The 15117-nt window shown below is 39.8% G+C and overlaps 1 protein-coding gene across 3 annotated transcripts in view; it reads left to right on the top strand.

Annotated features, from left to right (window-relative positions):
* The window catches only part of kiaa1328 (KIAA1328 ortholog), a 140211-nt gene extending 127940 nt beyond the window's left edge, over positions 1 to 12271 (top strand). For all 3 annotated transcript variants that reach the window (XM_055632442.1, XM_055632436.1, XM_055632449.1), the window contains one exon: positions 8841 to 12271. In XM_055632442.1, the coding sequence (XP_055488417.1) occupies positions 8841 to 9066 (226 nt within the window). In that variant the 3' untranslated portion in view covers positions 9067 to 12271. The remainder of the gene's footprint in view (positions 1 to 8840) is intronic.
* Positions 12272 to 15117: the final 2846 nt, after the last annotated feature.

Raw genomic sequence — 15117 nt, 5'->3', positions numbered from 1 at the left:
CTACACGATTGAATAAGTTGAACAACATGAGAAGAGAATACAATTTATCAATGAAAAGATTTTGACAACTGCCCTTGAAAGTTGGCTGAGTAAGAAAATTATTAGTCTGGATCTTGCTGATGACTAACCAGCAATTCTGTTAGTTGCTCTGCGTTTAACAGTGGCTTATGGGGATTTATTCCTGGACAGCAGCAGCATGGGAATATGTAACATGGTGAGGGTTAGGTGGTGGTGTTTAGGTTTACTATTGTTAAGTGTAGATATTGTTAACGGAGCTACAGTGAAAACCTTTTGTTTGTGTACTATCCAATCAGATTTACTGCATATGAATTCAATCGAACCAAACACGTATAACTGGTAGAGAGAAAAGAAAAATAATCTACCAGATTGGTCTGAATTTGTCCAATTTGACATGATAGCATGAACATTTAGAAGACACGATGATGGGTAGTCTCAGTGAGAATCACTAAAAAAAGAAATAATCTCGTCACTGTCAAAGTTGTTCAAACCTTTTGATCACTATGGCTTCTACCTTCAAAGGCCTTGATCCAATCATACCCCTGACATTTCTAGCAACCTGCCCCTAGCACCCGAGCCTTCTGCCACCCCCTATCCTAGAACCCAACTGAATTGCATTAGGGTGGGAATTGCAACCTTCAACAAATGCAATCAAACTGGCATGCAAAATCAAATAAGATCAAATTGAACAAGTTGTCCTACAACTTTAGGCTGTGCACGCCGTGTGCAAGAAGAAGAAGAACTGAATTGCATGTTTGACTCCTGATTCTCCCTTTCCTCAATGTCTTATTTGTTGATGCTGTTCAACCCCTGATGTTGGTCTGTTCTTGATGCTTATGACCACTTTGTCTGATTTCAGGTTCAATGCACCCTCCCAAACATTTCCCCCACTTCTCCCCCAATCGAACCACACTCTCAAACTCCCTAACTACCATCCCCCATCCTCCCACACCCCCTACCACAATACCTTGTTTCCTTTGTGTTTTCACATGTAAGTTGCGAACAGCCCACTTGGCCCCGGTGCACAACAGAATATGCTGCCTAGCTGCCACTATGCCTCAGTAAACTGTCCTGTCATTCTGTAGTGATGTCTGAAGCGCTAAAGAATTCCAAGGCCAATGTCTTAATATTGGTGTTGAAGCTACATTTGGTACTTTGAGGCAAAAGTTGAAGCAGCTCTCTGTGCTCACCTTGGTCTTAACACTGGACTAATAACTGTATTTTACTGTTAGGAAGCATGTAATAACTGGGTAATCAGGTAATAATTTAAACAATTCACCATGTTTGCAGTTGATACCTGGTTACAAACACCTTAAAAAAAAAAAAAAAAAATGAAAGTAAAGTAGTTGGTGACCAAACAACATACATTTTCATCAAAAAAATAAAATTTCTGTGGGAAAAAAACCCTATTTTCTCCTTGTGTAATGTTCTAATGTCTTTTAACCACTAGAGTCGCTTTTTTAATCATAAAGCACGTTTTGTCCAGAGTGTTCTTTACATTTGCACAATATAGGAGTCACTGATGAATGCAGCCTTGCTTGTCCTTCACTTATTGTCCTTGAAGGTGAAGTTTAGTCATCATCTTGAACAGCTGCTGCTCCTCGGCCAGAGGGCAGTTTTCTGACTCATTTACATTGCAGCGGATCTGAGGTCACATATAGGACAAACTGGGTAAGGAGAGCAGATTTTCTTCCCCAAAGGGTATGGTGAAACAGATGGGTCTTTATGACCTAAAGGATTGTTTCATGATCGCCATTACTGATGCTAACATTTTATTCCAGATCTATTTAGTTAACTGAATTTAAATTCCCCAGCTGTTATGGTGAGTTTTGAACTCCTGTCTCCAAATCCTAAATCCGAGTCTCTGGATACGTAACTATTTTCCAGTCTGCTAGCAACTACTATAACCCTGCATCATTTGTCCCCATTAGATATATTTGTAACTACACCTGTTTTGGAGAGTTTAATTTGCATTACATTTTATTTATTTTGTATTTTTTTATTTCTTATTTGCATTTTTGTTTCTTTTTATATCTTTTGTTTCTGTATACTTCTGTATACGGCATACCTTCTCATCACTAAATTCATTGAGTTGTGATTTTGTTGCGAGTAAAATCTTACTTAAAGGTGAGCAAGTGGGAGGATTGGGAATCATTAGTGTAATGAATCTTCTACCTCGTAACTCCTGCTTGAATTTGGTTCCAGTTGAGCAGGTGAGAGAGATTGACTTCTGTTTTATAATTTTTATTTTTTTTACTAGACACCATAATCCTAAATTGATGAATGTTTATTACTGACTGAAGCATTTATAATACAGATTTGTTTTATTTCTGTGAAGTTATTAGAAGTTTGCGCCTGCATTTGCTGCAAAAATGTTGCAATGCTTAATCTTCACATGGTCTTTATTCATTCAATGTCGCATACATGAGATTAGAATAACCACACAGAAAAGAGTCGGCTGGTGGTTTAAAGTTGATCTAGTTTACTGCTGCACTGTGGTTATTGGAGGTCTGCTGGGGTATAAAATTAAAGCCTGACCAGAATTTGTATTCTATCATTTTTCCATACCTAATCCTACCTAACCTGACCCAGAGAAATGTTCAGAAAAACAGGGAAAACATAATCTTCTGCACTGTACATACATTGCTATTCATCACAAGGCACATAGTCATACACCATGGAAACAGGCCCCTTTGGCCTCACTAGCCCATGTCAACCAAGCTGCCCCTTCTACGCAAGTCCCACCTGCCCGTGTTTTGCCCATGTCCCTCTAAATCTTTCCTGTCCTAATGTCTTTTAAATGGTTGTTACAGTATCTGCCTCAACTACCTCCTCTGGTAGCTCATTCCATACACCCATGTGTGGAAAAAGTTGCTCCTCAGTTTCCTATTACATCTTTCCCCTCTCACCGTAAACCTATGTCCTCTGGTTCTTGATACTTCTAATCTGAGCAAAAGACTGTGTATTTACTCCATCTATTCCCGTCATGATCTTATACACCTCTATAAGATCACCCCTCATCCCCCTGTGCTTCAAGGATAAACATCCTTGCTTGCCCAACCTCTTCCTATTGTTCCGGCCCTCAAGCCCTGGCAACTTCCTTGTAAATTTTCTCTGCACTCTTACCAGCCGAACAACTTATTTCTTGCAGCGGGGTGAGCAAAACTGAACACAAAAATCCAAATGTGGTCTCACCAACGTCTTGTTCAACTGTGACATGATGTCCCAACTTCTATACTCAGTGCCTTGACTGATGAAGGCCAATGTGCTGAAAGCCTTCATGACCACTCTATCTACCTCTGACATCACTTTCAGTGAACTATGTATCTGGACTCCTAGATCCCTCTGTTCTACAACACTTCCCAGAGCCCTGCCATTCACTGTGAACATGTGGTATTACTCAGCAAATCTGACCTTGGGAAAAGTACTGAACTGTGTTGATACAACCGGACATGAACCAGAATGATCTGTTCAGAATGGACATGTCCCTGGGGCATGTATGATTGGGCTTTGTATGGAATCACAATGGTAGCCAGGCTCCAATGATTACTTTGATCCAGTAGAAACAGTTGCAATTCATCCATTATTATTATTATTATATTCATTGTTCATGATGTGGCCTCCTGTATGTTGCAGATTGAGTGTCTTTGCAGACTCACCACAATCAGTCTTCATTGGGTGATCCTGAGCTTCCTGTTGCATGCCATTTTAATTCTCCATCCCACTGCTACTATTAGAGTTATGCAACATGGAAACAAACCTTTTGGCTCAACTCGTCTGTGCATTTCCAGGTGCTTTCCTGAGCCGTCCCATTTGTTTGCATTTGACCCATAACCATCTAAACTTTTCCTATCCATCTTCTTGCCCAAATGTATTTTCAATACTGTCATTGTACCTGCCTCTACCACTTCCTCTGGCAGCCTGGTCCACATATCCATCACTATCTATGTGGAGAAAAATACGGTCTCACCAATGCTTTGTACAGCTATAACATGATTGGCTGACTTAATGCTCCATCCATTGAAGGTAAGCATGCCATCTTGCAACCTGCATCACCTTGTTGCACTTTAAGGGAACTATATACTTGGGCCCCTTGGTCCCTCTATGTTACCACACTCCCCAGACTATGTCAATCGCTGTAAATGTCCTGTTCCAGTTTAACTTCACATCTGCCCGAGTTAAATCCCATCTACCATTCCTTTGCTCATTTTCCCAGTTGATCTAAATCCTGTTATAATCTTAGACAATCATTTTTACTGTCCAAGGTGAAGAATTCATTTTTAATAAGGATTCTCTTTTAACTTCCCAGCCACCCCCCATCAGTCTGAAGAAGGGTTTCGGCCCGAAACGTTGCCTATTTCCGTCGCTCCATAGATGCTGCTGCACCCGCTGAGTTTCTCCAGCATTTTTGTCTACCTTCTCTTTTAACTTATCTGGTAATCTCATATCTCAGTTCAGTTTCTCTATTTAGCCTCCTGAATTCCTTAATTGTATTCCTGCATCCAGTATACAGTGGCTTGCAAAGGTTTTCATACCCCTTGAAGTTTTCCACATTTTGTCACGTTACAACCACAAACGTAAATGTATTTTATTGGGATTTTATGTGATAGACCAACACAAAGTGGCGCATAATTGTGAAGTGGAAGGAAAATGATACATGGTTTTCAAATTTTTTTACAAATAAAATACTGAAAAATGTTGGAAAAGTGTCAAGATTTAATCCCGGGATGGCGGGACTTTCATATGCTGAGAGAATGGAGCAGCTGGGCTTGTACACTCTGGAGTTTCCAAGGATGATAGGGATTCTCATCGAAACATATAAGATTGTTACGGGTTTGGACATGCTAGAGGCAGGAAACATGTTACCGATGTTGGGGGAGTCCAGAACCAGGGGCCACAGTTTAAGAATAAGCCATTTAGAACGGAGACGAGGAAACACTTTTTCTCACAGGGAGTGGTGAGTCTGTGGAATTCTCTGCCTCAGAGGCGGGTTCTCAGGATGCTTTCAAGAGAGAGCTAGATAGGGCTCTTAAAAATAGCAGAGTCAGGGGATATGGCGAGAAGGCAGGAACGGGTACTGATTGGGGATGATCAGCCATGATCACATTGAATGGCGGTGCTAGCTCGAAGGGCCGAATGGCCTACTCCTGCACCTATTGTCTATTGACCTGTTTTGCTTAACAAATAGTGGAGGAAGGAATTGCAGATGCTGGTTTAAACTGAAGATGGACAATAAAAATTAGAAAAACTCAGCAGGACAGGCAACATCTCTGGAGAGAAAGAATGGGTGATGTTTCGGGTCGAGACCTTTAGACTGAAGAGGTTGAAAACCAGCCATAAAACACAATGACTGGAGATGTGTGATATCTCACTAAGGGCAGAAATCAGAATCATGTGTTCATCTTTATTGACGTGACACCATAATAAATATATTACACAATTTAATAGGGTGCCACAGTGGCACAGCGATAGAGTTGTTGCCTTATTACCACATAGGTTTTTTCTGGATATTACAGTTTCTCCCATATCCGAAAGAAGTGCCGCTTTGTTGGTTAATTGCTTTCTGTAAATTGTCTCTGGCATGATGGATGAAACTGGTGTATGATAGATTGCTGGTCGGTGTGGACTTGGTGGGCTGAAGGGCCTGTTTCCATATTTTTTACATATATATCTTAATTTCATTGAACCATATATGATTGAATATGTGGCATTATTTTCGTCTTGTTTCTATATTCAAAGGGTAAGGTTGATTGATTTACTTGTGCAGAACAATGATGAAGTCCGACTCTTGCCTTGTTTCTCTGGTTTTCTATATATTTATGCATAGCAGCATGAATATAATCTGTGGGGCTGGCCAGCCTCGGAGCGTGGGGAGTGGTGGTGGCTCGCTGCTGTGGCCCGACTCCGGAGCTCGGAGGCTCCGGTGGACTGTGATATTGAGAGCTCGCGGGTCCGGGTGGGAGACCGCTTTTCAGAGCTCCTGCAACGCAACTTCTCCAGCCTGTGTCGCGGGGTTGGAACGACCGGAGCGGGGCCGTACATCGCCCAGCGCGGCTTTAATGGCCGCGGGACTCCAACGTTGTGACTTTTGGGCCTGGAGCAGGGCCGTACATCGCCCGGCGTGGCCTTAAATGGCCGGGGGACTTACCATCACCCGCCTGGGGCTTTGACTTCAGGAGAGAAATGGTGCAGGGGAGAGAAAAGACTTTGCCTTCATTCACAGTGAGGAGGAGATTCACTGTGATGGATGTTTGTGTAAATTGACTTGTTTGTGTGTCTTGTAGGAATTGTTTAGTTTGTATGGCTGTGGAAACGGAGTTTCGTTTGAGCCTCACTGAGGTTCAAATGACTTGGAATAAATATTGTATTTTATTGTATTTCCATACATGAATATAGTCATTCATGTGCTGCACCTGTTGATCAGAGCCTAGCTCTATTGTGGAATGTAATTAGGAATGTAATTTAGCCTAACCTTATTCATACCTAATCCAATTTAAAGCATAAATGTTGCATTCAATTGTAAGTTAAAAGACTCGCTACAGTATGCACCAGATTGCACAATTTCAAGCTGAAAAATGCGAAAGCTCCCGTACCCTCCCTACCCTCCCCCCTCGGTCGCTACGCTCCCTCGCAATTTCTCACTCTCAACTCTCACCCAATGTTGGCAGCCCTGTATTTATGTAGCTGGATAAGTTGAGTTTCAGTTCAGTAGTGACCGTAGGATGTTGAAGGTGTGGGAATCGGTGATGATAATGCCTTTGGATATTAAAAACTCAGGGCAACAAACCTGCCACTTTAAATTCACTCTCCTTTTTTGTAGTTGACAACAGTACAAATGCTCTTTGTCACTTATCGTGTCTGCTTTAAGTGTTATCGAAAGCTATTGATGGTACTGCATGGATTTTTGGGTAAATTCCAAGAGTAGCTGTTGCTATTCCCGATGTGGTTGCCTTGGAGCAATGTTCAGATTCCTTTATATGTGAAAACTTTGAAATGTTGGCTACACTTGGGCATTTTTAAGAAACTGCATTGGAGTGGGTTTTCTTTTCTTTCTTCCCTGTTGGCTGTGGTCTTTTTGATTATTAGAAGATGGAAGCAATGGTGTTGGTATTCCAGAGTGTAGAGTGGATTCCAGAGTATTCCAGACTCCAGAGTGTTCAGTAATAATGAATTGCTTTCCCTTTGTGTCATGAATAAAGGAACTCAATTTGGGTTATAAAGAATACTCACAGATGAGTTATATACCCTCATTTATGAATTGGATAATCATGACATTAATCAGTATCCTAAAGAGTACAGTTATATACATTTGTGTTAGATTATCATGCAATCTTATTAACAATTTAAAAAAAAAATGTGGCTTGCCAATTTAAAAACAAATTAAAAACAAACACCACTAGACGATATCAAAACAGTAAAAGTAAAAATGAACACATTTAGATTTTGCATTTAAACACTAAAGCACTCGACGCTTAAGCAATTAAAATAATTGAAATAACTCAAACCAAGTCTCACTTACTTTTTCCCTGCAGCTGATGTTGCCCATTAATTTCAATGGAACTCCTGTGCTTGTGCCAAGCGTCCTCTTTTGAGTGCTGGGAACCTTGTGGAAGTTGGATGATAGCATGGTTGGGTCCCAGGGAGTATTGAGGGACAGAGGGACCTTGGTGTACAAGTCCAATGATTCCTAAAAAAGGCAATGCAGGGGTTGAAAGATGCTGAAACATAGTGAAAGTTTGACTTCATCAACCAGGGCATAGTGGAAAGATGTTGGCACTACATTATAATTTAGGTGGAGGTAGAGTACTTTGTACAGTTCTGGTTGTCTCACGATAGGACCAACATGATTGCATTGGAATGGTGCAGAGGAGATTCCTCAGGATGTTGTCGGTATGGAGCTTTGCAGTTAGGAGGAGAGACTGGATGAGCTGGGCTTGTCTTCTTTAGAGAGAAGGCTGAGCAAAATTATGAGGACCACAGATAGAGTAGATAGAAGGAAACTTTAACTCACAATGTCTAAGGACGTGATGGGGACAAAGTTACGTATCTGGATAAACACTTGAATCACCAAGGCATAGAAGGCTTCAGACTAAGTGCTGGTGAATGGAATTAGTGCAGATGGATGCTGAATTTCCTGTACACAGTGAGCCACAAGGCCTATTTCTGTGCATTATGGCTCCATGCTTGTGCTGCCTCATCTCAGAATTACCAAAGGCAGACCAGGTAGCAGGAAGAAGATGCCGCCACGAGCTGAGGCCAACTTCAATGTTGGAAATAGAACCTTTAGCAGATAAATATATTTTGATATTAGTTCCAGCTTGGAAACTGAAGGTTCAGGCCAGGGTTTTGAAGTAACATCGATGATAAACACTCCCATATGAATTTATTTACAAAGTAAGGATTGCCAATTAATGTAAAAATAAGTTATTATAGTTGGTGAGTTTTGCAACTTCTTCACTTCAAACAAACTTTCGAGTATAACAGTGGCACTATTTGCTATACAATTTTAATGTGCATATTTAAGCTGGCAAGCATTAAGTATAGTGTTCAGAAGTTATAATTTAATTATTAGGACTGCATTCAATGCAAAATTCAAAAAGGGAAATGAGGCATTGTAAAGATCGACAGGTTATTATCCAAGGTTTTTTGTCTATGCAGACATTTGTGTGTGTTGTGACATGAGTTATGAGCTTTAAATGTTTATGAAAGTGGATTCTAACTAGCTAATATCTTAAGTCTCTTTTACTTAACTTTATGAAGAAATAAATGTCAAATTCACAAATTTTAACGTGTTTTCTCCCCTTTTGTCGGATAATCTGAAGCTACGAAGCCTCTCTTGTTCATTTGGTGGATACATCAAGACCGGTTTCCTCACAAAAGCATAATTCGCACATCAAAGAAATATATATTACACCAAGAAAAAGCAACTTAAGTCTAAGTGGATACCACCAAAACCCCATTAAATCTGGAGTAGCTCCAACACATAGTGAAGATTCAGATGAAGAACTTGAAGAAAGCAGAATGCTGGAAGACATTTTCTTCATTTAACAAGTGTGGAAAAATGTTATTGGCATTATGAAACTATCATGTTTTCTTTTTTTAGTTCTCTTATTAAAACTGTGCAGTCTTGTTATGTATTTTTGTTCAATTGCGAGGTTACTTTTACCCTTTCATTTTGACTGAGTCAAGGGGGTAGACATTTTAAGTTGATCAATAATGCTAAATGAACATTAATGTGTTTCCTTTTGTGCTCCCCTCTCAATATTTGTTTCAATTGTTTTCAGTGAAACCAACTATTGGAAGGGAGTGCACTGGGTCCTAAGGTGTTTGTTCAATGCAAACAATCAGAGGTAAATTTCTACCTCAAAATGTGATGTGTTGTATAACTCCAATATATAAGGTGTACAATATACAAATACTCCAACTTTCCAAGGATTGTTTGAAAATGTCCACTTTACAATGTACAGTACACTTTAGAAAACGGTATACTGAAGGATATCTTTTAAATGTTAATTGCCTTTTTAATTCTGTTGCCTCATCATAAATGCTGCTAATTCATGTGATCTAAATAGGAAGAAAGAACCAATAATGCATTTTTGCAATAATTATGTTTAGCAACCAGGTCAAAGAATATTGGCAAGCAAATCCCCCAAAATGACTGAAGTCATCAGGCACTTTTTCTTTACAGTTATGAATTGTTCTTAAACATCAGAGGCTATGGTATGCATTAGATTTTCTTTAAATGCTCATACTGTGATATTAATTCAAAATTTCTCTCTGTATATGCTGGTTCTGTAGACTGAGCAAAATATGTGGAGTGAAATTATAATTCTTGACTGAACTCTGAGATAATATTTACAGATTAAAAAACACTAGAATTAATTGGTCTGAAACTATCTCAAACGCAATCGATATGATAGTTCTACTGTGGTAAAGGATTTGGTCTTATTTTTTTTAACAGTCTTTGCATAATCTAATTTAAACACTTGAAAAGACACTTCTGAGTATTGATCTATGGAATGTGTGGCTCAGAAATGTGCCTCAGCAGTGACTTCAATGGACCACTTAATACTGCGATCTTTACACTTTTGCCAGCTATCTTGTGGTTGCTGAGACAGAATGCAATTTGTTAGTAATTAGGATTAGTATCGAATTTTGAGCTCCTTTCATTTCAGAATTAAACACAGGCTAACCAGACCTAATTAACACTTCACTTACTTACAGCAAATTGAAAGATCTCTACTTTCTCAGTGTGGGCTAAAGTTGAACCAAAGTCCCAGAGTTGAATGATGGATATCAAACTTGCACTATTCAATTTTCAGAATTAGTTATCTAGGACACTGTTTGAACTTATGTTTTATGAATCTTAATTAACTAACCCACATTCCTAAAAAGAGAAATGTTATGCGTGAAATAAATATATATGTATAATATATATATGTACCCTTATATTATATATATATATATATATATATACCCTTGTGAGAAAGATCAACATCTGTAATGGTGTTCTTTTGTTGAGTATTACTTAACTTTGGTACATGCAGCATTTTTAAAATGGACTATGCTTGCATAAAGTAAAAGACAAGATGTGAATATTTAATATGAATTACTGGCAATGAATTCAAATTGACGCAAGGTGGTGAACTGAATGTTCAACAGTTCAGATGAATGTGTTTTCCATGTTGGGAATTTAACCTTATATCACAAACCAGCTGACTGGATGCAATCTTTTTGAATTCCAGCGATGGTCCAGATTATTGGGTAGCATAAATAGGTTTAACATGAGGAACATTCGGATAACCTTTTATCTTGCTCACTGAATGTAAATTACTACATTGTCACCTGTCCTTTACTGATGTTGACTTCTTAAATGTAATTAAATTTCACACTCGGTAATCCAACAAGTATAACCAGTAATTGCATAGTTTGTCCAGAATAAATTTTATACTTTGATGATGTTTTCCTGTTGGCTTGCCTGAAGAGGGACAGCATGTTGAGAACTGTTCATAACAAGTTACATGCAATTTTAGGTTTTAAAAAATAAAGTAAAGAATTAAAAGATCATGCATTTTTCAGTAGAATGTAGTTCCTACCCAATTAAAGTTTTTTGAAATATACCATCCGCTCTATCGGCAAAATTGCGGCTGGTATGTTAATGTCATCCCGGAAACAGTTTTGATTAAATCACTATTATTTTGGAGATGTGTGAGGAATAATTAGTGGAAGAATTTGGAAAATAAATTCACCTGTCATTGCGTCTAACAAACTGGTGGGGTAGGATGGCGATGGATTACACACTGAGAATTACACTGTCTAAACACCATGCGGTACTCTCTCTGAGCTAGACTTCCTGGTTTATGATAACTTCCTGTATAACAGGAAAGGTAACTCAAAGCTGTAGGAACCGGAATATCCAACAGGTGGCATTAATGCATGTAAACAGAATGTGGTCCAGCACAGTACTACTGATGATGATGCATTGAAGAGTCGGTCTTGATTCGGTGCTCAAGTCCCTAGGTTGAGACTTGAATTGAAAGCATCTGACTTGAAAACAACTGGAAACCAAGCCAAAAATTGGAGGTCCAGTCTTATCGTTTTATTAAGAACACAAGTGATGTGCTGTCGTGTAGCACATTGGCCCAATGTAAATATAACATATTTTCTCCTTGAATATCACTGTTGCCAAAAGCGCCCAGAGTAACATGATTATCCAAATTAATGTGAGCTCCAAATTAATAATTATTATAACACCATTTGTTGGTCATAAGGGAGTACCAAAAAATGCTGCTTGGATGAGGCTATTTAAAATATTTGCCTTTAATGTTTTCACTACTTGGTCCATAGCAGTATTTTTAAGAATTTTATTTAACAAAGTAAGGTATTATCATGAGGTTAACATATAATAATGAAACAATGCTCCATACTAAATCTAAGGTTCGCACTAAACTTTTAGATTTCTCCATTAATGTGTTCTACATTTAAGAGAAGATTAAAAAAATGTTCAATTTGGGTGTTTTTTTAGATTTCATAATTTGTTTGCAGCTGATATTTTCTCTAAATGAGCAACCCTGGGGAAAAGGTCGTTTTCTACATGTGTTTTACTGTCATTGTTCATTGAAATAAACATAAAATGGTGTTCTTGGACTTTGCCATTTCCCCCTTTTAACATCTGTATTTATATCAGATTGCACATGCCCATGAAAATATTGGATTCTTGTGGAGAGTGCAAAATAAATTAATTGGAAGAGGCTGTGATTTGTTCTTAAGTATTTTAATTTGAGCTTGTTCTTCTGATTGCTGCATCTAAACGTTAACTACAATAAATTTTGTGAAACTGTCTCTGATTTTTTTTAATGGCTGCATTTTTAAATGGTTTAATTTTTCAGTTCATTATTTTCAATGTGTTGTATAAAAACTATTAGCATCTTAATTAATCTTGAAACCGAAACAAATAAATATAAATTAGTCATGGAAGCACAAAATACTGCAGTTGCTGGAATTGGGAGCTAAAAATAAACTGCTGGCAGAGCTCTGGGTCATGCAGCATCTGTGAAGGCAAAGGGATGGTCAAAAATTAGTCACTATTGATAACGTAAAATGGGCTGCATTGGAACACATCTGATGTTTCATTTAAAGGCATAGGAATGAAATATGTCAAGACCGTAAGATGTATTGAAACAAAATTAATAAGCAACATTATGCATTGAGGAACATTATGAGAAATATATGTCAATGTGGGCAAATAAAAGAACATCCACTTTGGACCAAATATGGATAAATTATATTATATTAAGTAATGAAAAGCCGGAAGCAGTCATAGTCCAGAGACACTATGATGCATGTGCATTGATCAGTTTAATATGAATAGATACAGAAAAGAGTCTGAAATGTTAAAGGAAAATAGCCTTTCAAGATAACAAAAGATTATGTTACATAATATAGATTCCTGTTGAAATTTGAAGAATAAGAAGATATTGAGTCTTCCAGATATTAGGGATCTGAGAGAAAAAAAGACTAGTAGATGTGTCCAAATGTGGAAAATTTAGGAAATAAGAGCAGGAATAGCCACCCACCACTTTTGGCCCCGCTCAGCCATTTAACACGATTATGGATTGTGTTCTATATTGCTTAACATGTTCAGCAGCAAGAAATATATACGCCTCCTTCACAAATATATTTGATTATTTCATCCTCATTAATCTTTTCTGAACCCTTTCAAGCTTGACAATATCTTTCCTATAACATGGTGCCCAGAACTGAACACAATATTCTAAATACGGTCTCACCAATGTTTTATACAACTGCAACATGACCTCCCAACTTCTAAACTCAATATTCTGACTAACGAAAGTCAAAGTGCCAAAAGCTTTTTGACCACCTTATCTACCTCTGACTCGACCTTCAAGGAACCATGCACGTGTACTCCTAGACCCCTCTGCTCTACAACACCACCCGGAGGCCTACCATTTACTGTGTAGGTCCTATCCTTGTTCGACATCCCAAAATGCAACACCTCACACCTCTCTGCATTAAATTCCTTCAACCATGCCTCCACCTACCTGGCCAATCGATCCAGACCCTGCTGCAATTGTTCACAACCATCTTCACTATCGGCAAAACTGCTCACTTTTTGTATCATCAGCAAACTTGCTAATCTTACCCTGTATGTTCTCATCCAAATCATTGATGTAGATAACAAACAGTAACGGGATCTGCACCGAACCCTGAGGCACACCACGAGTCACAGACCTCCAGTCCGAGTAGCAACCTTCCACCATCTCCCTCTGTTTCATTCCATGGAGCCAATTTGCTATCCATTCAGCTATCTCTCCTCGGATCCCATGCGATATAACCTTCCAGAGCAGCCTACCTTGCGGAACCTTTCGAATGCCTTACTGAAATCCATGTACACAACATCTAAAGTTCTGCCTTATCGACTTTTTTGGTCATGTCCTCAAAAAAATCAATCAAATTTGTGAGACACGACCTCCCACGTGCATAACCCATCCAAATGCCTGTATAAACATATCCCTCAGAATACTCTCCAGTAACTTTCCAACTACAGATGTTAAGCTCACCGGCCTAGCATTGGGGGGGGGGGGGAATGGGGGGGGGGGGGGGGGGGGGGGGGGGGGGGGGGAAGAAGGAAGGGGGGGGGGGAGGGGGGGGGGGGGAAGGGGGGGGGGAGGGGGGGGGAAGGGGGGGGGAGGGGGGGGGGAGGGGGGAAGGGGGGGGAGAAGGAGGAGGGAGGGGCGCAGAGGAGGGAGGGGCACAATTTCCTGCTGGCCCGATGACAAGTGTGCATGACAACTAATAATTTAATCTCCCACTCCATCCGCACCCACCCCCCCCCATGTTTTAAAAGCAATTTCCATCCATGCCTTCCATCCATGCCATCCATGCCTTCCATCCATACTTTCATCGCCCAGCGTGGATTAAAATCAGCCGCGGGATCTATCATCGCCCGGCGGGGGGGTTCAACAGCGAGAGCCTCGATTGCCTCGACACAGCAGTTTGACTGCCTGACCGCAGGAGATGAAGCAGGGAAGAGATAACATGGGGGGATTGATAAATATTTCTCAAAATATGGGGGGACACGTCGTCGCCTCCCCCACCACCGGGATTTTTGCTCATGAAAAGAGGTACAACATTTGCCAACCTCCAGTCTTCCAGCACCTCTCCTGTAATTAAGGATGACTCGTAAATTTCAACCAGGGCTTCCTCAATTTCCTCTCTAGTTTCCCGCAATGTCCTCGGATATATCTGATCAGTCCCTGGAGATTTGTCTACCTTCATACACGACAGCACCTTCAGTACTTCTTCGACGGTAACACTGACTGCTCTCAAGACACTTCCATTGACTGACCCAAGTCCCTCAGTCCTACTGTCTTTCTCCTCAGTAAATACAGAAGAGAAATACTCATTCAGGACCTTGCATATCTCCTGTGGCTCCACACAGAGGTGACCACTTTGATTCCTGAGAGGTCCCACTCTCTAGTTGCCCTTTTCCCACTTATCTCTATATAACCCAGTCGCTCATACCTATCCATACCCTAAGCTCATCTGCCTTACCTGTCAGGTCCCTTGCATTGTAAT

Source organism: Leucoraja erinacea, chromosome 1, assembly GCF_028641065.1.
Source record: "Leucoraja erinacea ecotype New England chromosome 1, Leri_hhj_1, whole genome shotgun sequence".
In the NCBI taxonomy this organism is placed as follows: domain Eukaryota; kingdom Metazoa; phylum Chordata; class Chondrichthyes; order Rajiformes; family Rajidae; genus Leucoraja; species Leucoraja erinaceus.
Note: the sequence above shows the minus strand (reverse complement) of the source record. Positions and strands in the feature narration are given on the sequence as shown.